The sequence below is a fragment of the Leishmania panamensis genome (genome assembly GCF_000755165.1).
Source record: "Leishmania panamensis strain MHOM/PA/94/PSC-1 chromosome 6 sequence".
In the NCBI taxonomy this organism is placed as follows: Eukaryota; Euglenozoa; class Kinetoplastea; order Trypanosomatida; family Trypanosomatidae; genus Leishmania; species Leishmania panamensis.
The window spans coordinates 349,195-371,991 of record NC_025885.1 but is presented as its reverse complement, the minus strand read 5'-3'; the positions used below and the strand labels follow the sequence as shown (position 1 = coordinate 371,991).

The window sequence follows — 22,797 nt, the reverse complement described above, 5'->3', positions numbered from 1 at the left end:
CACGCGCTCAAAAGGGTGAGGCCTTCACTTTGGGGGCAACTGCGCACGCTGAGCCCAGGGAGAGGTGCTGCGCAAACACTCGGCTGTCGCCGCTGATGAAATCGCTCAGACTGGCGCCTTTTCGGACCCAACAGATGGAAAAGAGAGAGAAGACGGCGAAGTGAGCACCGCTGCAAGCAATGCCCGCTGTGATGCCGGCCGACACGGAGGAAGACGCGAAGGATAAAAAGCGTGCACGCCCTCCACCCCGCTGCAGCTGTCAATGCGTTCCCCACTCTCACTCGTTCTATTCCTGATGTGTGTGTGTGTGAGGGGGGCGGGGGGTATGTGTGTTCAGTGCTGCAGTCGAGAGGGGTGTGGGTTGAAGCAGAGAGAAAAGACGAGGAGACAGGAAAAGGAGGGGAAAGATTGTCAAGCAGCGCAAAGCTACTCGACAAGCCTGTGAGTCTGTGTTGAGCACAGGCAAACACTGTCTTGGCTTCGCCAGTGGGAGGAGGGGTGGGGGGTGAGAGAAGTGGTGGAAGAAGGCAGAGAGAGAGTGACACCGAGGCCATACCCGCAGGGAGTAGAGCGCGACATCTACACAAGAGCGTAGACACGCGTGTATGAGGAGTTTGTGTACTGACGAGAGTGCTGAGCCACCCGTCCAACGCAGCTTCCGGTCGCACTGGGCGGGGACACGAAACGGGGCATCGGATAGGGTGGGGGAAGGGGGTGGGACTTCCTCTGAAGGTGCGGAGAGTGGCAATAGCGAGAGAGAAGGGAAAGGGAGGGAGGCAGCTGGGGGCGCTTTCTCGGAGAAAATGCAGGCGAGGAGTTACCCTGAAAGAGAGAACAAGCATCGCACCTCCTCTGGGCAAGGGAGGGCCAAGGCGAAAACTCGATCGGTCGCACCCCTACCCGCCACCCTCCTCCATCACGTCGCACCGTGAAGGTCCGGGGGAGCGGCGCACAGGAGCAGCGTGAGAAGCGCGAACACAAAACAAGAGAAATTGTGTCTTTCACAGAGGCTGGCGCACCCACACTTGCTGGCTGAGAAAGAGGGCGAGAGTGGGAGTTCGTCTTCAGCATTCACTGCCCAAGGCGCACCTGACCCTAAGAGTAACAGGGAGAGAGCCGCAGTGGTGGGCACGAGAAGACGATACACGCCGAATCATTAATGTTCCCCAGACCGTGCCGCTTTTTTCCCCTTGTCCGCTCCTCTCGCGCACACGCGTATGCGTGGCCCTCAGGCAGTCGTGTCACTGCAGTACACTTCGCTCCCTGCGCGCCCAGATAACGAAACAAGCGGCGCCATCTACTCGGCCAGCACAAGATAAGTTTGAATGTGTGTGTGTGGCAAGAGCAGGAGGAGGAAGGGAAGAAGAATGGCGAAGACGTGTCAGTGATCGAGCACGCAAGCGAGTCAGTAAAGGCGAGTCACGACGTGAAAAAAAAAAAAAGAAAGCAGCACGGGAAGAAAGCGCTACCACACGCGTTGCACGAATGAGTGGGCACAGATGTATAGTTTGATACGCTCACGTGGGTGGAGGGGGGGAGGGGGGCGGCGTGGGCCTGGGCAGCACCACACCTCATGAGCTGAGCAATGCTGAGACACACACACAGAGACAGACACCCGTGTTGCAGCCCACGGTATGCAGTACAAAGCGAAAGAGGAGCCCTTTTCATGGCTAAAGCAAAGGCGAAGGACGCCGAAATGCCACGCACATACGTGGGCGTGTGCACTTCCAACAGGACACGCACGCGTACGCCCAGGCAACCGAAAGAGGGGAGCACCGAAAGGCGGCTATAAAAGCAAGCGAAGCGCAGAGGCGCCGGCATAGCCATCAACGAGGGACGCGAAAGCGGCAAGGGCAGAAAGAGAAGGGGATGCATGGCTGGAAGAACGGCGAGAAACACACAGGGCTGATATTCCCCTCTCTCCCTCTTCGATACACCTCCTTGGCCCACACACACACACACAAACACCCGCTGTATCTCCGCCACCCATGCACACTTCTCGCTTCTCTCCCTCCACTTTCCCGCGCGCACCGCAGACCCATGCGTTGGAGAGCAGATTTGGTCATTTATATATATACAGTAGCACGCAGCAGAGCAGGCACTGACAGTCAAACGTGTAACAGACTACTGACCGGTGTGTGAACCACTCAGAGGGCGGGGGGCAGCACTGTTCCGGCAGAAACACCACTTTCGCTTTACGGGAGGCGCAGGCGTGCCGGCTGACGACGGTGGAAACGATGACAGTTGGAACACCGTTCATATCAGTGCCAGCCACGTGGCAGAAGCACCCACGCTAGCCCGAGCCCTCCGTCTCCCGCGCTCGGTATGCTCTCAAGTACAGCAAGCAACACACCTCAGCTTCCACTCAGCATCGACAACCCAGAGAGGTGCGCAGTACACTTCAAACGAGTCCACCACACGGGAGCAACACGTGCAGACGCTCCAGAGGTATTATGAAGCCGCACGGCTGCGCGCTGCCGGAACGCTTGACGGCGCACCCGTGGCTCGCTGCGCTCAGCAGCGCATGCCCGTCACGTAGCGACTGACGATCGTGTGCTGAATCTGCGTCGTGCCCTCGTAGATGGAGAAGATCTTGCAGTCGCGGTACAGCTTCTCCACCGGGTAGCCGGTGTTGTAGCCGTTGCCGCCAAAGATCTGCACCGCGTTTGCCGCGCACTTCTCCGCAAGGTTGGCCGCCATCATCTTGGCGCACGAAGCGTAGTATGTGTTGCGGCGGCCCTGGTCCGTATCCCAGCCAGCACGGTACGTCATGAGCCGGCACGCCTCCACGCCAGCCGCCATCTCTGCCAGCATGAACGCGACGGCCTGATGCTGCGCAATCGGCTTGCCCATCGTCACGCGCTCGCGAGCGTACCTCGTCGCCTCGTCCGTGGCGCGGCGGGACAGCCCGACGGCGGAGATGGCCACTGAGGAGCGTGTGAAGTCGAACACCCTCATGGCAACCTGGAAGCCCTTGCCGGGCTCGCCCACCACGTTCTCCTCCGGCACCACCACGTTCTCGAACGTGATGCCGCGTGTGTCGCTGCAGCGCTGGCCAAGCATCACCTCCTTCTCCCCGCGCGTCACGCCAGGCGCGTTGGCGTCCACGATGAAGCCGGTGTAGCCGCCCTCGCTGCGCGCCAGCACAAAGTACCAGCTCGCCACGCCGCCGTTCGTGATCCACATCTTCGAGCCGTTGATCACCCACCGGTCACCCTCCTTCCTCGCGGTCGTCTTCAGCCCAGCCACGTCCGACCCGCCCGTCGGCTCCGTCACGCAGTACGCAGCCAGCAGCGGCTCCTCCACCATACGGCCAAGGTACTTCTTCTTCTGCGCGTCCGTGCCGGCGATCAGGAGCGGGGCCTCGGCGAGGTTGTTGCCATCGAACGCAGTCGCCATGCCCGTGCACGCGTAGGCCAGCTCCTCCTGCACAATCAATCCGTCCATCACGCTGGCGCCGAGCCCGCCGTACTTCTCAGGGATGTGCATGTTCGTCAAGCCAAGCTCCCACGCCTGCTTGTACACCTCGTGGGGATACTTCATCGACCGGTCGTACTCCGCCGCCACCGGGATCATCTTATCCTTGGCGAAGCTGCGCGCCGTCTCCTGGTACTGCAGCTGCTGCTCCGTGAGGCCGAACGAGAGGCCGGTCGCGGACTGCGCCGCGGGCATCGACGCGCCGAAGAACACACCCGTGGCCGCCGACCCCGCCATGCGCAGCGGCGTCCCGCACAGCGCCACCATCGCCTTCGCAGTGGAGCGCATGTTTCGGGCAGCCGAGGCGCGAGCACGGCAAGTGGCAGCTGAGCGACAGAACGGGGGAGAGAGGCGGCGATGGGGGCGGGGAGAGGGAGGGGAGATGTGCTGAGCAGCTTCACGGGTGGAGAGCAGAAGAGCGGCGAAGGAGCTTACGGGTAGGTCTAAGAACACTTCTGGGCGCGAGAGAGAGAGAGAAAGGGGTTGTGTGCTGCTTTCGAAGATGAGGGAGGTGGAAAGAGGGTGGAGGAGTAGATGGGCGGCCACCGCGTCTCTGTGTGCTCAGACTCATACAGACGCACAAAGTCGCGGAGCAGCTGAACCCTCAGAGATGTTGGAAGGGTGGAGCCCGGAGTTGAGAGAAGGTAGGCGGGATCCGTGATGGCAGCGTTGTGTGCATGTAGGGTGGATAAGAGGTGGTGTCGTGCGCACCTTTATCCACTCTCCGCAGAGAGAGACAGAGAGAGTGGGGGAGGTGTGCGCTCCTGCACGACTCAACGAGTGTAGAAATTCATTTGTGTTATGGGTGATACAGGCCCAGGAGCATATGCGGGCGGAGACTTCGCTCGGTTGTCTTTGTGGGGTCCTTCAACGACGCAGTGCGGAGCCAGGGCGGAAGAAGAGAGCGTAAAGGGGCACAGGAAGCAGGAGAGTGGAGGCGATGATGCATGTCGCTGTGCGCGTGAAGTGCCTCCTCCGCACTTGCGCCGGTATGCGCACGCACACTCCACAAAATGGGTAGAGGAACGAAGAGAGGGGAGGGGTGGGGTGGGGTGGGTGCGAGCAGGGGGAGAAAGAGAAACATACACACTCACGCTAGGAAAAGAAGGGAAGAGAAGAGCGCTAATGAGCGAGGGAGGGGGGAGGGAGGGGCACATCACGTCACGCACGTAATGCTGAAGACGTAAAACGAAAGGCGCCAACTAAGACGTGCGGGATGAGAGCAGCAGCGCATCACTCGCCTGCAAACAGGGAGAAGATTTCAACAGCATCACAGGCGAAATCGCAAGTGGGGTGCGTGTGTGTGTGTGTGTCTGCAGGCGGGAGAGTGGGTATCCTTGCTGTATGTGCTGAGACGAGGATCGAAAGAGAGAGAGACCGACAGGCGCGTGAGTAGCTCACACGAATGATGTCCACTGTGGACACACACACACACCCTCTCTCCGGCTCACTCATTCACCCATGTGCAGGCGCGAATGCAGCGGCATAGGGCGAGGCGGGAGTGAAGGAGCACGGGGGGAGGCCGACTGTGTGTCATGCAGGCACGTCAAGCCGCCGTCACGCAGAGGCATCGAAGCTAATGCACTGGTGAATCCAAATTGTTGAGCATATGCGCGTGGGACGTTCTGCGTAACGACCCGAGAGCGCACATGCAACCACGCAAAGACTCCCCTCTTGTCGCTAGAGAGGAAGAGGAAGAGGAAGAGAAGAGGGGAGGGGAAGAGTGAGGCACGGCAACGATGTAAGTTGAGGCTGATGCGGCGCACCACAGACATAACGACGCGCATAAAGACAGAGACGAGAAGAGAGGCACACAGAGAGGCAGGTGAGTGGAGGCGTGACACACAAGTGCAGATCCCCACACACGGAAGAGGTTGTGAGCCCGTTGATGTTACGCGGCTCCTCTTCCGCCTTCCCAGAACGACAAGCGAGCGAGCAGAAAATGTACCCCCCGACACAGTCATTCTCAAGAACATAATGTCCGGGGTGGGGGGTTGTGGCAACGCATTGAGGAAGGGTAAAGGTGTAGTTAAGGAGAAATGCTGCTAAAGCCTGTGGGTGCATACTCGCCGGCTCCGCCGCTGTCTCTCCCCCCCCCCCCAATGTCTCCCCCTCCCCCTCACTCACTCACTGCCCTTCTTGAGTTTGGCTCGCTTTTCTTTTCCCACACGCTAATGGGGCTGGCACTGCAGTACTCTTAGCGATACAGCAACGCCGCAGGCATGCCCGTGTGCGCGCCCCTTGCGGGTGGGTGGGGGCGGAGGAGGGGGGGATTAAACGCTTACGCGCCGAGCGTGAACTCATGCTGGAGAGAGCGCGCCTATACTTTAACTGCCACCGTTGGTCCAGGAACGCCGGTGCGCTACTGACCCCGCTTACTGTGGCTCGCTCTCCGCCTCGGTGTCCACCTTTGACGGTGCGGTGGCAGTACCGCCACCTATGTACCTGAGACTCATGACAACGCGGTCGCTTGACAGTGCACACTCGAACTTATAGGACTCGCCCGAGGACATCGACAGCGCGGTGGGCATGCGTGCAGTCGAGCCGGCATCAATAAGCTGCAGCGCTTGGCCCCACTGCATATCGCGTGAGAAGTTGTTCACGGTATCCTCGGGTGCTGTCGACATCACCTCCTCGCCGTCGGTGGAGATCCAGTAGAAGAGCCACGCATGCGCCGTGCCGCTTGTCGTCGCCGTCACCTCCACCGGAAACACCTTCTTAAAGGAATTGCGCCTTGTCTCGGCAAAGTCGATCGTCAGTAGCGGGATCGGGTCGGCGAGGCGGCAGAATGGAACGGAGCACATGCGGAAGCCGTACTGCTTGGTGAAGACGACGCTTGTCGTGTCCTGCAGGGCCATGACGTGCGAGAGGTCGATGCCGTTCCAGCTGGAGACAGCGCAGATTTGACTCAGTGTCTCGCACTCGATGGGCACAGCGTACTGAACGCCGTGCTGTGGCAGTATCTTCGTTGTCGGTCGAAGTAGGCGATGGCGGGCATCAGTTATGTAGTCCAGCGCGCTCTCGCCCAGCAGCAGTGTACCAAAGATTTCAGAGACGAGGATGCTCGGTGGCTCCGGCAAATCACTTGGGGTGAGCTCTGTGCTGAGCAGGTTCAGCACCTTAATCTTTCCCTCCAGCCCGTTCTCAGCAATGTTCGACCGCGCCAGCGCCGCCATCTCTGACGACCCTTCCACCGCCACGACCCACTTCGCCTCTAGCTTCGCCGCCATCATCGACAGCAGACCCGAGCCGGCGCCGATTTCGAGCACGCCCGACTCACCAGGCACGATGTGCTTCTTCAGCAAGTTGTAGTAGAACTTGTTTCGAGGCAAGTCATTCATCATTGCATAGTGAAAGTCGTTTACGGCCTCGACGAGCACCGCTGGAACTCGACGCAGCCGTGGTGGCACGAAGATGTGCTGCTCGAAGCGGTAGTCAAAGTCCTTAGTGCGGTTGTGGTGTTTCGGCTTCCCCTGGGAGGAAGAGTTGGACTTCTGATGCTTGCAGTGGTTCGGGGAAGCCTCGGACGGGTACTTCGCACCTGGCGGTAGGAAGCCGATGGCTGCCTGCGGATGTGCGTGTGCGCTTCCACTCGCCGTGGGTATGGCCTGCTTCTTCTTGGGCCCCCCAGCGGAAGTCTGCTTGGATGGCATAACGCGTGCGCGTGCCGGCGGGCAACGGAAGGAGTTGTTAGACGACTGGGTAGGAGGGGTGACAGTGATGAGAAAACCCCGACGGGCGCGGTGCGCGGGCGGGCGGTGGGCGGTTGTGAGTGAAGCGGCGCTGTCCAAGCGTGGGAACGCGCGTACAGCCTTCACAAGTGCGTCGTGGGCCCTGGACTAGGCGAGCGCCCGCTCAGAAGAGTCGTGAAGACGACGACGTGGTGGAGCTGAAGAGGCGCGAGGAGCAAAGAAAACGTGTGTAATGAGAGAGAAGCGTAGAGCGCCACAACGATGAACACGCAGAGCCCATGGAAGGGGAAGGAAGAAGGGAGACGCGGGACACGGCGGTGGTGCAGTAGAGTGAGCAGTTTTACGATCACTATGAGTGTCGCGAAGCCTCAAGTGAGGAATGGGGTGAGGTCATCAGAGGAACGCAGTAAAGGGAAGAAGAGGAGGAGGAAGCACCAAGAAGGGGTCCATGATGGGGCACGTGTAGATGGAGAGAGGCGGAAGGTAGAGGACGAGAGAGCGGTGAGACGATTGTCCATCGCTGCAGTGACCTTTACAAACGCGTAGATAAGCACAGCCACACACCCACATGCGTGTGTACTGGAGGTAAATCGTGCCCCATCATGTCTGCCACAAACGTTCTGTTTTTTATCTCTCTTCGATGTGCTGACCGCCCCCTCCGAGGCGTACTCTCCCCACCCACCCTTCTCGCCCGCCTTCTACGTCTGTGTGCGTGTGTATGCATGTGTGTGCCTTCCGTCGCCGCGTGCTCCACACTGGTCCTTCACGAGAGCAGCACGAGCTGACGAGAGCAAGAGCGAGGAGGGGCGAAGGAGGCGCACGTTACGCTGTCGGTCTATTGAGTCATGCTACTCTTCTCATGCATGCGAGCGCGTCCTGCACTGGCTCTTCGCTCGCTGGATTGTCCATGCTCTGTCAGACACTATCGAGCACGTCTACCTCCATGCCGCACACACATGCATGCATACCTACATACGCGCGCGCGTTGTGCCTGTTCTGCCGTCACCCACCGAGGGCCATGGCACGGCAAACCCCCGGAAAGAAAAGGGAGATCGCACGAAGAATTGCCGCGCCTTCCCTCTCTCACTCTCACTCTCTCTGTGCACGTATCGGGTGTTTACTCACACAAGTCCCCTCACGAGACGCGCGTGCAGGGGAAGGGGAAAAAGGGGGAACGAGTGAGGCAGGGCACCCGTGGGATGCGGGGCTGAGGTAGTTGAAAATGGGAAAGCACCAAACCAACTTAAAAAAAAAAAACACAGAACGCGCCAGAGACGCACGAAAGAGGCAAAGGAGATGAGCTCCATCGGAGGAAGAAGGAGAATGTGGTGGTGGCGTCAGCGGGGCGGCGGCTGCCTGGGCATGCGTGGGGGGCGGGGGGCATCTGGGCGTCGGTGCAGCGTAGAGCACTCCCCTGTAAGTAGCCGAAGCTGCGCGGTGCGTGCAACAAGGCCAGTTGAAGCTATCACCGGCATGCCCTCTCTCCCCTCGTCCCTCTCACTGTCTATCGCTCTCTCACAGCCCGCAACCACCACCACTGCGGCCGTCATGCGCTCATACCTGCGCCCACGAAGTCGGCGACGCACTGAAGCGATCAGAAGAGAGGAGTGAAAGTATCGATAAAGCGAAGCTCAAACAATCAAAAAACAAAGCCGAAACGGCAGTCCCTCCCCTCCTGGGTGGGGCATGAAGAGGGAGTATCGAAGGAGCATCAGCTGCAGTCACTTGCGAGAGAGAGAGCGAGCGCGCACACACACACACAACCCTCCTCTCCCTATACGGCCATCTCCATCTTAATAGGCGGGTATGGCGCGTAGTCGATCACCTCCATGTCTGACAACTCGTAGTCCTCCAGGAACTCCCGTTCCCTCTTGAACACGAGGGTCGGGAAGGCGTTCGGGGTTCGCTCGAGCTGCACTTTCAGAGCATCGATGTGGTTGCGGTAGACATGGGCGTCGCCGAGCGTGTGCACGAGTTCCCCAGGCCGCAGACCCGTGGCTTTTGCCATAAGGATGGTGAGCAGCGCGTAGGAGGCGATGTTGAAGGGGACGCCGAGCCCCATGTCGCACGAGCGCTGGTACAGCATGCAGGACAGCTCCTTCGCGTCCGTGTTCACGTAGAACTGAGCAAGCAAGTGACAGGGCGGCAGCGCCATCTCGTGCAGCGCGCATGGGTTCCAGGCAGTTAACAGGAGGCGGCGGTCGTTTGGGTTCACCTTGATGGTCTCCACGATGGATTTGATCTGGTCCACCCCTTCGCCATCGTAATTCGCCTCAAACCCCTTGTACTGTGCTCCGAAGTGGCGCCACTGGAATCCGTAGACAGGACCGAGATCCATCTCCTTATTCGCCGTCAAGCCGCGGCTGTCGAGAAACTCGCGCGAGCCGTTACCATCCCAGATGTGAATGTCCTTGTCCGCCAGCAACTGGGCGTTTGTTTCGCCGCGCAGGAACCACAGCAGCTCCTCGCACACGCCGCGCCAGAAAACGCGCTTCGTTGTCAACAGCGGCAGGCGGTTGTCTCGCAAGGAGAAGCGCATCTGCGCGCCGAAGAGGCTGAGAATGCCCACTCCGGTGCGGTCCTCCTTCACAATACCAGTCTTCATGATGCGGTCAATCAGTTCGAGGTACTGCCGCTCCTCGTGGTTGTGTGGCACGTATTTTCGGATCTCGTACTCGACACCGCCAGTCTCGCTCCGCTGGCGTCCCTGAGTCCATGCCAGGTCCCACGCGGCGGCGGCGGCGTTCGTGGGCGGGAACGGGTAGAAGCGCGTACACTCCGGCGCCGTCGCGTAGATGCGGGTCAGGTACACTTCCTGCAGCTTCTCAACGCACGGCGCCGTCATGGCGTCGGAGTAAACCTGCGCGCCACCGACGCAGTACGCTGTTTCAATGGAGCTGCAGTGCGGCGGCCGTGCGAGGAGATGGAGCGCCTCGGCGAGTCCGCCGTTCACCACCACCAGATCCTGCGCCGCTGCGGCCCGCTTTCCCTCCGGCAGTGGCGCCAGAAGCTCGTCCACGGTGGCCTTCGAGGAAAGCACCACGTTCAGCCGACCCTTGAGTGGCCGGTACTTGAGCGGAACGCTTTCCCACGTCTGGCGGCCCATCACGACGGCGTTGCGCTTCTTCTCTGTCGGCGGTTTCTTGTTGCGTAGCAGCGTGGTTTGGTCTTTGAAGAACGCCATGTCCTCCGGCACCTGCCACGGGATTGTCTTTCCGTCGCCGATGCCGTGCTGCTCATCAACGGCGACAATGATGGAGAAGCAGCGAAGGGAGGGGAAGGCAAAGCAGTCCTTCGTCACCGACATCGGGATCTTAAACCTCGCAGCTGCCCTGGACATCGTTTGCCGGTCCCAGGGAAGAACGGAGGTGGAGGTGGAGGGGGAGGAAGAGGAGTGCGGTTGCCTTATCTATCAAGAGTGGAGGGCTGTGTGTGCTGTATCCTTCTATAGGCCTCCGTGCCTGTGCGGATGCCCATAGGGGTGGTGGGGGCAATGAGGGGGGCTGTGGTCTATGGATTCCTTTCCTGTTTCTCAAGCATGCATGCGCACACGTGTGAAGGGAAAGGAAAGGGGGGGATATGCAGGGAGTGACTGAGGCGGAGTGACTGAGGCGGAGTGACTGAAGCGGGGTGCGTTACCGGGAGGGAGAAAGAGAGAGGGAGAGGGTGACAAGGCTGGGCGTAGGCTTCAACGAAACGTCATCCGCAGCTGAGCGGGTGGACAATGTGGGAAACAAGCAGCGTGGGCGTTGTCACACATGTAACCCCACCACCACCACCTAACACACACGCACACGCACACACACACACACACACACACACACACGCACAGCAGTGGTGATGACGGACCCCTCCTCGCGTGGCCCGGAATGCGTGCCCGACACTCACACACCACACAAAAATGGCACAACTGCAAAATGCGCGTCTTGTCTCGGTGCATCTCGCAGGGCGTCCTCACGCCGTTTCCTGCGCGCGCGCGCGTGTGTGTGTGGGGGGGGGGGACACGAACGATTGAAGGGGCAATTAAAAGGAGGACTGGCACAGCACTCAAACACATAGACGGGCACTCGCGTAGTGGCGCATCGACTCACTTCATCGAAGAGCATCACGAAGCGGGCGATAGGAAACGAGAGAGACGCACACACGCACACAGGAGGCAGGGATCGATGAGGAGGAAGGGGGGGGGCGGTGGTATAGGGGAACAGACGGAGAGACAGCCACAGGGAAAGTGCGCACGCCGACATATGCAGGCAACTTGCATCAGCAGATGTGCTACGTCATCCTTCACGCACAAATTTCCATGCATACCGCGCTGATGGGGGTGGGGGGACCACTCATTCGCGTAACGATTGGGGGAAAAGCTGAAAAAAAAAAGAGAGAGCACCTGCGCATCACCAAATCAGCGGGCTCATGACCAGTCGCCTCCCTCCCCCTTTTAGTGGGCCACCACGACTAGTCGGAGGCCATCACGCCTATGTACTCACGACGTCTGCGGAGATGAGCCTCGAGAGGGCGGTGCAGCATCCGCCCCTTCATTGCCAAAAATTACCTTCACTGCGCACACAGACGTACACACGCAGAGTTTTTGGATTTCGACCCACACCCAACGCCGACCGCCAGGCACCTCGTCGCCATCGACGAACTTCAGTACTCCTCGTCCTCGCCGTCGGAGAGAGACTTGAGAACGCACCGGTACGCATCCCACTCGTCGCGCGACTCGGCCACGAGGGCGAGCGGCAGCCGCAGCGACATACTTGTTGCCACCAGGTGCCGGTTGGGCTGAACGTTGTTGCCACAGCTGAGCTTCCGCGCCATCCATCGACAGAGCTCCTCATACGTTATGCACCCGCGGCGACTCTTGTTGACCATGCGGAACATGCGAGGCGTGTGGCGCAGCACGTCTAGCCGGTCGCGGTGGTAGACATCGTAGGTGTACTTGGAGAAACTGTCGTAAGTGAGGGGACCGTAGTGATACGAAAGGGACTCGAAGATGGAGGCGATGAACGGCACGCTCTCGCGCGCGCACAGCAAGAAGGGAAATACCGTCGCCGGGACACCAAAGACAGCCTCGAGCGAGTTCGAACCAGCCGTCGTGAGCATCGCCGACGACAGGACGTTACGATTGTCGACGAGGAACTCTTTCAAGTAGTCCAGCTCGCGCAGCAGCATGCGCTCGTCATACATCTCGCGCTCCATTACTGCGTCGTATACGTGTGGCGCGATGTTGATGTCTCCACCGCCAAAACCCACGGCGGCCGCGGCAGTTGCGCCGTAGAATACCTCCTCGTCCTCCTCCTGGTCCTTTCCCTGTAGTTGGATCCAGGTGTACTCGGCCATCTCTTCATCCTCGAGGCGGTCATTATCGTGGCGCCGAAGACAGTTATGCTCCTGAAGAAGTGTGGGGCGGTGGGGCGTCATCGTTGCCGCGGTCACCGCGACAGACGGAACATCGTCGCCATCGCTCACCGAACCCGGTAGCACTGTCCGGGCATCACTGGCGCCGCTGCCTCCCTGCGTAGTCGCGCCGTTCATCCTCTGAGTTTGGGGACTAGAAAAGCAGCGTCCGTCTCGGCGGCTCCCGACCATCAGACCTCCTTTCCTTTCACCGTCGCGCACCGCGTCGGCAGCGGGTGTCGCACATGTCGACGGCGGCCCCCCATCAGTGTGAAGTCGATCAGTGGCAGTCGAGCGTAACGCACTCGCCGTGGCAGGTGGCGGAACTCGCGACGTCGCCGCGCGATCCTTCACAGAAGCGCTGGCAGCGCCGTCGCTACAGCGGCGGCGTTGCCCGTCTTTGCGCTGTGCGCGTTGACGACGACTGCGGTCTTGCCGGCGTCGAGTGGCAGTGTACAGAAGCCCATCCAGCTCCTGCACTTCTGCTTCGTTATCGGGCAGCCCCAGCGCGCGCCTGCCCCAGAGCGTCTGGGGCGCGTACACAAGCCCCAGCTCCGCTTCCAGGTCCTCCACAAAGTCCCGCAGGCTGTGGTTGTGGTAGTAGAGCACGGCATGCGCGACGATCTCATCCAAGACACGGACAGCCGGGTAGTACGGGTCGCCGCCAGCTGCAATCACGTCCATCAGGTACACCTCGCCGGCGAAGCGACGCGAGTAGCGCGTGGCCATCCACACCTGCAGAGGCGAGAGACCGAAGTGTCCGTTGTGCATATCGAGCCGCGAGGCGATGCACCACTCGTCGCCAAAAGTCACGATGCGTTCCCCCGGGAAGTACTCAGCGAGCCTGGCCAGATCAAACCCAAACTTTGCCCCGTTTGGGGTGAGCTGTGGCGAGGGCCACTGCGTGGCGGCAGTTCTATCGGTGGTGCCACCCACAGCGGTCGAGTTACCGCGCGGCTTGGGCGTGAGGCCCACAAGAGATCCCACCCAGACCACAAACCCGCACACGCTGCTCCACAGCCGCTGTCGCCAGCGCGGTAGGTCGGTCGCCTCTGCTCCACCCTCCCCACCGTACAGCACGCCAGGTGAAGGAGTACTCCTTCCTGGAACGGCGACGTGGCCAACGCCGTGTGGAGATGCAGCGTGCCGCCCCTCACTCGCTGCCCCTGCGGCAGACGCGGTGGAAGGGAAGAAGTACTCCATCCTAACGCCACCGATGAGCCCCGCGTAGAGGGAACCGCTCGCGGCCGTGGCTGGGACGGAGCTGACGCCGACAGACTTGGCAGAGCCGCTGTCAGTTGCCTCCAGCAGCGTGTCGTGGTATGCGTGGTGGAGGTGCTCAAAGATGGAGTAAAAGTGCGTGTTGCGTGCCCGTTGTGCCTCAATCTGCTCGGCCTCTAGAGCGTCCATCGTGTCCTGCAGCCCGGCGAGATCGCCGTAATCAAGGTACGAGCAGCCCTCGTCTTCGGATGCCGGGGCAGCAGCGGTGAGGGTCGCGGAGAAGGCCTCACAAGCGTTGCGCACCCTTTGACCATTGGTACTTACACCTCCGCCAGCCGCGATGCCGCTGCCCTGGGGCGTAGTCCGCTGCTGAGGCGTAGATGATGGGGAAGAAGAGGCCCCAATTCCGGCTAAGGTGAACGGAACGTGCGAAGCGCCAGTGCCACCCGACGCTGAGCCAGGCTTTGAGTAGCATCCACTACTGGAGTCCGTTGCTATCTTATCGCCGCCCGACGTGCTGCCGTCTGACGCGCCTCCAGAGTCGGAGCAGGCGCCGCTGCCGCAGTCTGTCTGTAATAGCTGAAGCTGCTCCTGTTGTTTTGCCCATTGCTGCTGCTCTAGCAGCTCGAGAATGTTCTCGTCGCAGGGGGCCCGGATGGACGCGTTGTACAGAAGTGCCGTGGCATCGCCGTAGGTGTAGTAGAAGGAGATCCCACTGCGCATCGGGCCTCCTGCGACGCCCAGAAGGTCGGACAAGAGCTTGTTGCACTGCTTCAGACGGTTCATGTGCGTGTCCTGCGCGTGCGGCAGCGACGGTGGGGCGATGGTGTTGGGGTTCATGTCCACCAGCGAGTCCGGCATGTGCGGCGATTGCGAGGGAGAACTCCAGTTTTCGAGGCGGCCCACCCCGCCGACGCTGCTCACTGCACGATGGTCGCCACCGCCGCAGCCGGAGAACGCAATGGAACTGCCAGCAGACGCGTAGGCCTGAGTAACGCCAGGGGCGCTTGCCCCCAAAGCGTGGCTGCGAATGTAGCCAGCAGAGTTGTATGCGCAAAGGCCCGTAGTACCGGCATGGTTCGACCCTGCCAGCCCAACCGCTGGGGCGCCACCGCTGCCACCCATCACTGCCGCCCCCGGCATCGATGTCGTGGGTGGGGCGACTCCCATGTACCCCGCTGAGGCTGCGCTGTTCGGACCTTCCGGGTACTGGTAGAGCGGGTAGTGCGTCGTACCATACATGCTACTCACCGAGTCGGCAGAGTACGTGTACGGCAGTAACCCAGAGCCGGTTCGCCGCGACCCACTGCGTGAGGCCTGCAGAGGTTGCGAACTACCTTCAGTAGCGCCAGCCGACGCCCCTATAGCTCGTGGCGACGCCGCGTTGCTGCACATACCGACGGTGCTTCTGACGTCTGGATCGCTGGTGCACGCGCCGTGGTGCGGCTCGCCCTTTCGAGCGCCTCTCTCCCCCGCCACTGTCATGGCTGCTGAGAAGGGGGCAGCAGCGGCGGCGGCGGCTCGGTGGTGGGGAGGGGTTAGCGGTCGCATGGACGATGAGGACACGAGGGGGGCTGCAGTTGCCCAGACCTGCTGGCGCAGCAGCACTGCCTGCGGCGTCACGACACTATGGCTGTACCACGCGTCAAGCGTGCCGTACATGCCGTTGTTGGGCATCGTGAGCGACGAGGTCGTCAGCGAGGCAGCCGGCACACCCCCATCATCTGGTCGCTCTAGCAAGTGATTGTGGTGGTTGCTCAAGCTACTGGTGTTGGCATAGTTGCTGATGTTGCTCTGCGCAGCACCGCCACCCACGGAGGGGTGCATTGTGTCCTCCACATTGAGCAGCGAGGTGGCGGGGATGGGAAACGCCGGGCTCTGCAGCAAGCGATGCGACTGACCGGTGTGTGACTGCTGTGGCAACAGCGACAGCGGCACGTTTGCGTCCTGGTGGGTTTCATGGCCACCAGCGGAGGCGTCAAGGCTCGCGTTGCGCGTAGTCGCAAACACCGCGGTGGATGCATCTGGCAGGAACAGCTTGAGCGAGGAGGGGGAGATGCCCGCACCAGGCGCGGGGGGAAAAGAGGTACTGAAGGTGGGCAGTGGCGATGGGGACAGAGGCAACGGTAGGGGGGGTGGCAGCAGCGACGTCGACGGAAAGTCACGCTCCGATGTTGAAGTGGTGCCAGTGTGGAAGTCGGCGGCGGCGCTCATGCCGCTAACGCTGGGTGTAGTGCTGCTGAACCCACTAACAAGCGACGTCATCGTCACCCGTGTTGTCGCTGGGCACGTACTGAGGTGGCTCTGCAGAGTGTTGCTCGTTGAGGCGGGAGTCACCTGAGCGTGAACGTGGCTAACAGAGCTGCTGGCGTGCCCACCACTGTTGCCGCTACCGTCGACCGGCGCCGCGGGGCTTCCGGCACCGGAGGTGGCTGAGGAGGTAGGCGGTGGTGTGACACAAGTGTTCGCGTTGGTTGCCGTGTGTACGGCAGTCCAGTGGGAGTTGCGGGTGGTGCTTGCAGACACCAGAGAAATTGGTCGGGCAGCGCTGCAGCTGCTGGTTTTACCACCGCGATCTCCCTGAGGGGCTTGCGGCGGCGTCGGTAGGCTGCTCAGGAGACCGTTCTCTGGGGCCGATGAGAGCGGTTGCAGCGGCGGAGACACTGAGTAGACCTTCGGTGGCGTCAGTGGCATGGTTTGGGCCGTGCCGGTATACGAAGTCGGTGCTGGTGGTGAAGAAATTAGCGCTTCAACTGAGGCGAACACGCGGCTGCTACTGTTGCCGCCCTTGTCGCAGCCCACACCACGCTCGCTCGAATGCGGCTCCATCTCCGCGGCGTAGGATGAGACGCTTACATTCACTGCCCGCGAAGCATCAGAGGGGGCCTCAATGGAGACGCTGTTGGAGCTGCCGCCGAGGAAGTTAATGTCCACCTCCGTCGTCGGCGGCGAGATCTGCGCAGACATCGCCGCGGCGGTGGCATGGGAAGCGTGCACGCTCTGGAGTCCAGGCAGACGCTGCATCACGCACACCTGCCCGGAGCTACTCGGCTCATGAGTCCAGCACTGGTGTTGCTGAGCATTGTCAATGGGGGCTGCGGCAATAGTGGTGGCGTCTCTGAGCTCCGCCTCACCGCAGCCGACGCGATCACGCTCGTCTTGGGAGAGGGCAGAGCCAATTTGCGCGTTGCCTTCTGGTGCGGCGTTCTGTGGCCGTGCTGAAGAGGAGGTGCTGTAGACACCACCGTTGGAAGCCGAGTAGTCGTGTCGGTACTGCCGCCGCCGCCGCCGTGTTGGTGAATGGGTACACACGCCTGACTCACCAAGCGGCACTGCTGCTTCTGAGGCCCCTTGCCAGCAAGCTGCGTCGGCCCTTGAACACGCCTTACACACGCCATCGCTGCCCGGGGGCGACTCGTGCGAGCGCACGTTGCCTAAGCCACGGCAGCCACGACCGGCGGCCCCCACGCTGGCGTGCTTCACCATGGATGCGACACGCGACACGAGGGCTGCCGGGTTCATCGTCCCTGTCAACCGCTCCTTCAGACTCTCGCCGTCGCCTGATACGCGCCTCCGGGAGGTCAGGTTCTCCTTCCGCTGCTGTCGCTCTTGTTGCGCCCGTCGCCTCCGTTCCCGGCGCGCCTTCTGGCGCTGCTCCTGACGAATTCTTGCGGCGATGACGCGTTGGTTCTCCTCCTCCCGCTGCAGCAAAATGAGCTGTAGCGCACGCTGCTGCGAGAGAACCTCCTCAGCAAAAGTGCGACTGAGAGGGAAGCCGCGCGCGTGGGCCGTGACGTAGCGCGGAACAGCCGGCGGCAGGATGCAGTGCACCCGCATGTCCGGGAGTGGGACGGCACACACGCGAAAGGCCTTTTCTTTGAGGTCTCGCACCAGCGTCTCGCGCATGCTCTCGCGCCGGATGAGCACCTCCATCGCCCACGCTGGCAGCTGAACCAAACCACTGCTCGCTGCGGTGGTGCAGGAGTCCATTCGGTCAAGCTCTGGCGTTCTCACCAGCGGCGCTGTGCCGAGAGAAAGCAGCGTCAGTCCCGCCGGCCGCCGACAGGGACGGCGCTGCAGGCGGCCGGCGGCAAAACCCGTCGCCGCCTCACCACTCCCGCCCAGTGACGTCAGTCGCCCCGTGCTCTCGGACGGCCATTGTGCAGGGATGCTCTCGTTGCCCTGCGGCAACGGCGTGGAGGACGAGGAGAAGGCTTGGAAGCTCTTCGTGGCCGGCAGTGCCTGCAGCATCGCTTTCGCTTCCTCGTACCACGGCTCCACGTGGTCCTGCGCGTACAGCACGATGGCGTCGAGGGCCTTGCGGGAGCGAGAGCCTTGCTGGAATACACGGAAGCGATAGCGTAGCAGCACCTGTGACTCCACCTCGCGCTGTCGCAGCTCCAGTAAGGTGAGGTCCTCGCTGTCGTCGTCACTGTCCTCCAGAGCATACTCTCCGCTGCAGTGGACAGGAACTGCATCGCGGATGTCACTCGGTGTCCGAGGACTTCGCTTTGCGGGACTGGCACCGCCCCGCTGCACGTCCATTGCCGTCGCAGCCGCACTCTCTATACCTACAGCGACATCCTCCACCTCCGAAGCCCTGCTCGATGGCACCGCCGTGGTAGTGACGCCGTCACCGACAGGAGTACGCAGCACGTGGATGTAGAACAGAACCTCCTTCTCTGAGATAATGCGACGTCCAGAGCCCGGCATCGTCGCTGCTCCCGCAGCAGCAGGGCCGCTGACGCCAGTGGCGGTGCCGACACCGGCGAGTGCGCTACCGCCGGCGCCGTATGCGGAGCCGCTCAAGCCTGCCGGCAGCGCCCCGAGCCCGGACTGCGTCCCTAGAAGCGGTGACATCACCATCTGCGGCGGTAGCGCTGGAAAGCTGTACCTCTCAGAGAGGCGTACCACGACCTGAGGCGATGACGTCACCGCCCCAGGGGATTGCGCAGATGGTGGCAAGGTCACAGGCGACGCGACAGTGCCACCCGCCGTCCCAGGGGATGCACTGGCAAAGCCAACCCCGGCCGCACCGCCACCACCGATGAGACCCACATGCGGCGCCGGCGTTGTCAGTTTTGGGGAGACCGGCATTCGACAGAAGTGCCCCGACGATAATGGGGAGAGACAGTAGCTTTCTAAGCCAACGTTGCTGCCCACCACGGCGGCCGCGCCGTGGTGGGGGTGGTGGCTAAAGGAGGTCACCGCGTTGTTGCTGTTGTGGCACTCGCCTGCCGAGCCCGGAACACCAAAAGTGAAGGACAACGCGCGTGCGAGTGACAGGGGCGACCCCAGCGCAGCTCCAACATTGCCACCGGCACCGCTGTTAGCCGCTGTGCTGGTGCCAAGGCTCGTGCCGCTGCCTTCGATCTCCGCAGAACCGCCAAAGAGCTCAGCAGCAGCGCGTCGCAGCGCCCAGTCCTTCTCCTGCAGCACTGCCGCGCGGAAGATTAAGGAGTAGAACAGGTGTGCTGGGTAGATCTCGAAGGAGATGCGCAGCTGCGCCTGGGCTCTTGCCGCCGCCGTCGCAGCGCCGCCAGTCGATGGCGCGGACGGCTCCGGTGGTTGCCGCCTCTGCGGTGGCAGTGACATCGCCGGCTCAACTGATGAAGACGCGAAGCTGAGTGAGTTGTGGGGGTGCCCAGAGGACACGTCACCCTCGTTCCCCCCTGGCAACGCGGTCGCTGCTGTCCTCTCGCCGTTAGAGGTGCCGACGCAGGGCAGCACCGGTGTTGAAGGCCCTGCCGCTGCAGCTGCTGCTTTCGCCTGCGCTGGTGGCAACGGTCCTGTCTTGAGCTCCTCCATGATAATGATGTCGATCAGGCCTTCTTCGGACGAGCTGCTGTCGAAGTGGAGCGCCTTCCAGAGACTCGCCGCATCAGTTGATATGTCGTAGCCGAGAGGGGCGCGAATGACAGCCACCGTTGGCACACGCCCGGGTGTCGGCTCCAGCAGCTGCACGATCTTGTTAATGGCCTCGTCAGCCGTGTCTGTCATTAAAAGACCGCCACGCCTGGCCTCCGCCGCCGCCGCCGCATCCGTTGCGGCGTCGACAACTGGGGAAACATGCGACGGAGTACTCCCGTCCTTTTCACTCGACAGCGCCGGAACAGCCGCGGTGCAGCCTCCATCAGCAGCTGCCATCGCGTCCGACCTTGCCAAGGACCACGATGGTCGATGCAGAATCGCCAGCACCTGGGCAGACGCGGCGGAGGTACTCTCTCGCCAGCGACGCTGGATCCAGCGCCATCCTCGCACGCACGCTCTGTCGAGAGCATGCCAGCTGCATCGCATCGCGAGCCATACGTGCCTCACGCAAAACTTGATTGTCGCGCAACTGACGGTCACACGACGGCGTACCTGTCGCCGGCATCTGTGACACCACCGGCGCAGCCGCCCACCGCCGCGGTGTCGTCTGTAAAGACCTAGGTAGCGCAAGACGGAGTTCATGGAGCGGAAGAAGCGGCTGGCGTTGCTATGAGTTTTACCGGGTCCTGATGAGTGGTGTGCGCGCCCGTCGTCCGCCATGGAGCGGCGTAGGATTGACGACGATGGCGAAATGGGAGTTGCAGTGAGGGCATTCATGAAAGAATCGTTCGCTGCGCTAGCGGTACTCTCGCCAGTTGCACCGTCGCTGGCGTAGCCAGGCGACACGACCGACAACGCCTCAGGCAACAACTGCGAGCTAACAGGCGACCCGTTCACGCTGCGTCGAAAGCTCGTACGCGAGGAAACGCGATGACAGCCGCTGCTACTGCGCCGGTAGTGGCTCTGTTGCAGCGGCTGGCTACGACTACTGCCACCGCCACCGCTTGGGTAGTGCACTGCGCGTCGAGCGAGCAGGGGGACTGTAGCGCTTGCACTGACCATGTCTATCGACGTGCCCGAGAAGTAGCTCTGGCCTCGCAGGTGAGCCGAAGCGTGATGGCCATAACTCGCCTGCGGCGGATGGCGGTGGTGGTGGTGATGAGAACGGTGGTGCGCCAAAGACGACGACATCCCCAGTTGCGGCTGCGGCTGCGGCTGCGGCTGCTGCTGGAAAGAGGTCGCATTCATCGAGGAGCCTATAAGGGCCATGATGCCACCGCCGCTGCTAGTGACAGTCGCGCTCATGCAGGGAGAAGAGGCAGTGTTTGTTGTGCTGGAGGTCCCACCTCCAAGGCAGCTGTTCCCATACCGGTCCCCACTGCAGCAGGCGGAGCTGCGCAGCTCCGCCAGCGCGTCCGTGACGTCCATCTCGGTCGAAAACAGCGGCGGCCCATACATGCAGGCAGACGCCACATATCGATGGAGCTCTTCGTCGCCCCCTCCACCGGCCAGCACCGATGGCACCACCCCGGGCATGGAGGCAGAAGTCGTCGCGTACGCTACCTCCGGGGAGCGGCGGCTGTTACTGCCGCCGAAGGTACGCGAGGGTGTCGTGTTCGCTCCCAGCTGCGTCGTCCCACCGAATGCGTGCATGCTGGTGGCCGGTGAGGCGATGCCAAACCACAGCGGCTGCACCGGGTAGCGGCCCCCTTGTGCAGCCATTGCGCCGGTCATAGAGTGTGGATACGAGGACAGCTGCGGGTTAGAATTCGATCCGAACACAATGTGCTGCGAGAGGTTGCTGTAGCTCCTGGCTGGATTGCTCGACGTTGGCGGGCTGTGGTGGCGTTGGCTTTGTTGCTGAGTTATCTGCGGTACGTTGTGGGAGGCACGAGGGTCGCCGCCGCGGACACTGCCATTGTCAAACGTGGCTTTCACCCATGGGATGCCGTCGGGGCTCATCACAGAGCCTGTCGTCATGACCAACAGAGACCCCGCACTATCGTGCGAGGCTTCAGACGACGCCTCCGACTGCACGAACGACGGAGTGCTGATTCGCGAGTCGTAGCTGCTGCCGCTGGTGGTGCTGGTACTGGTACTCTGCGAGTCGGAGTAGTCTGAGTCGCAGGAACGGCTCATCGACAACGACGACGAGAGCAGCAACGCTTCGCTCGACGTCATCTTACTGGCCCCGTCCCTCTTCGCCACCAGTCGTACGTTGGTAGCATACGTGCCCTCATTGTAGCTGTCGCCCTCGCGTTGGTCATTGTCGTCAGCATCGGACTCGACAGCGCAAAACGAAGCGACGGCGCTGGCAGAGGTCAGCCCGCCACTCATCGTAGTGGGCAGCGTGCCGCGTGCTCGTCTTGACAACACCGCTGCCGCAGCGCGGTCGCCTCGATCCTTCGCCACAGCCGCCGTAGCGGCGCCGCTGGACGTGCGCTCGCTGCCTGGGACATGCTGCTCCTGCTGCGCTGGTGATGGGTTCATGGGAACGGAAAGACCAGCCTTCTGGTTGGTGGTCTCGAAGACGTTGCTGATAGCCACGGAGGCTTCAGCGGCTCCTGCAGAATGCCGCGTGGGCTGGTGGTGAGGACTCTTCGTGGGATGCAACTGCGACCGCATGCGCCGACGCAACCGTCGGCGCTCTCGCTGCTGACGACGAATGCGGCGTGTCGCCTCTGCGCGCGCCGCCATGGCGAATGGGGTTGGGTCCCCAAAGCGAAACGGGCCATCGTGTAGATGTCGTAGCAGCGCAATGGTGTTGTCCGCCATCGGGCATGTGACCCGAGGCGGCGGTCGTGGAGAGGCGAGGTGGCGTCGCAGTACAGCGCCGGCATAGAGAAGTAGCCCCACCCCACATCCAATGGCAAGACATGTCCGTAGCCGCGTGAGGGAGGCAGGCGTGGTCAACGGTGCCGACATCAAGGATGCTGGCAACGGAGAGGGCACGAATACCGTCTTCATGAGGAGGAGGGGGGGCGAATGCGAGTGGGGAAGGAAGAGGGGCAGAGGTATCTGGCTGGGTGTTCCTCTTTGCGGCTTTCAGTCTTTGATCGCTGTTCCCTTCAATGCACCTGCCCGCATCGCAATGGCGGCTCCTCAGCACGCCTGCTCAGAGCTCGCACTCTCGCTGACCCAATGGAGCATACAGGCAGAAGCACAGACACGCACACACACACACACACACGTGCGCTTTCCC

At 61.8% G+C, this 22,797-nt stretch overlaps 4 protein-coding genes across 4 annotated transcripts; all 4 read right to left on the bottom strand.

The window, feature by feature from the left end:
- Positions 1-2,514: 2,514 nt before the first annotated feature.
- Positions 2,515-3,765, bottom strand: LPMP_060840 (acyl-coenzyme a dehydrogenase, putative; the record flags this gene model as incomplete). The annotated part of the gene is made up of 1 exon (XM_010705663.1): positions 2,515-3,765. One exon carries the CDS (start codon positions 3,763-3,765, stop codon positions 2,515-2,517), a length of 1,251 nt encoding a protein of 416 aa, XP_010703965.1.
- A 2,087-nt stretch (positions 3,766-5,852) lies between these two features.
- On the bottom strand, positions 5,853-7,130 carry PRMT7 (arginine N-methyltransferase, type III, putative; the record flags this gene model as incomplete). The annotated part of the gene is made up of 1 exon (XM_010705662.1): positions 5,853-7,130. One exon carries the CDS (start codon positions 7,128-7,130, stop codon positions 5,853-5,855), a length of 1,278 nt encoding a protein of 425 aa, XP_010703964.1.
- Positions 7,131-8,943: 1,813 nt separating this feature from the next.
- On the bottom strand, positions 8,944-10,509 carry DHFR-TS (dihydrofolate reductase-thymidylate synthase; the record flags this gene model as incomplete). Its single annotated transcript, XM_010705661.1, has 1 exon — positions 8,944-10,509. The coding sequence occupies one exon, from the start codon at positions 10,507-10,509 to the stop codon at positions 8,944-8,946; it is 1,566 nt and encodes a 521-aa protein (XP_010703963.1).
- Positions 10,510-11,813: 1,304 nt separating this feature from the next.
- Positions 11,814-22,562, bottom strand: LPMP_060810 (hypothetical protein; the record flags this gene model as incomplete). Its single annotated transcript, XM_010705660.1, has 1 exon — positions 11,814-22,562. One exon carries the CDS (start codon positions 22,560-22,562, stop codon positions 11,814-11,816), a length of 10,749 nt encoding a protein of 3,582 aa, XP_010703962.1.
- Positions 22,563-22,797: the final 235 nt, after the last annotated feature.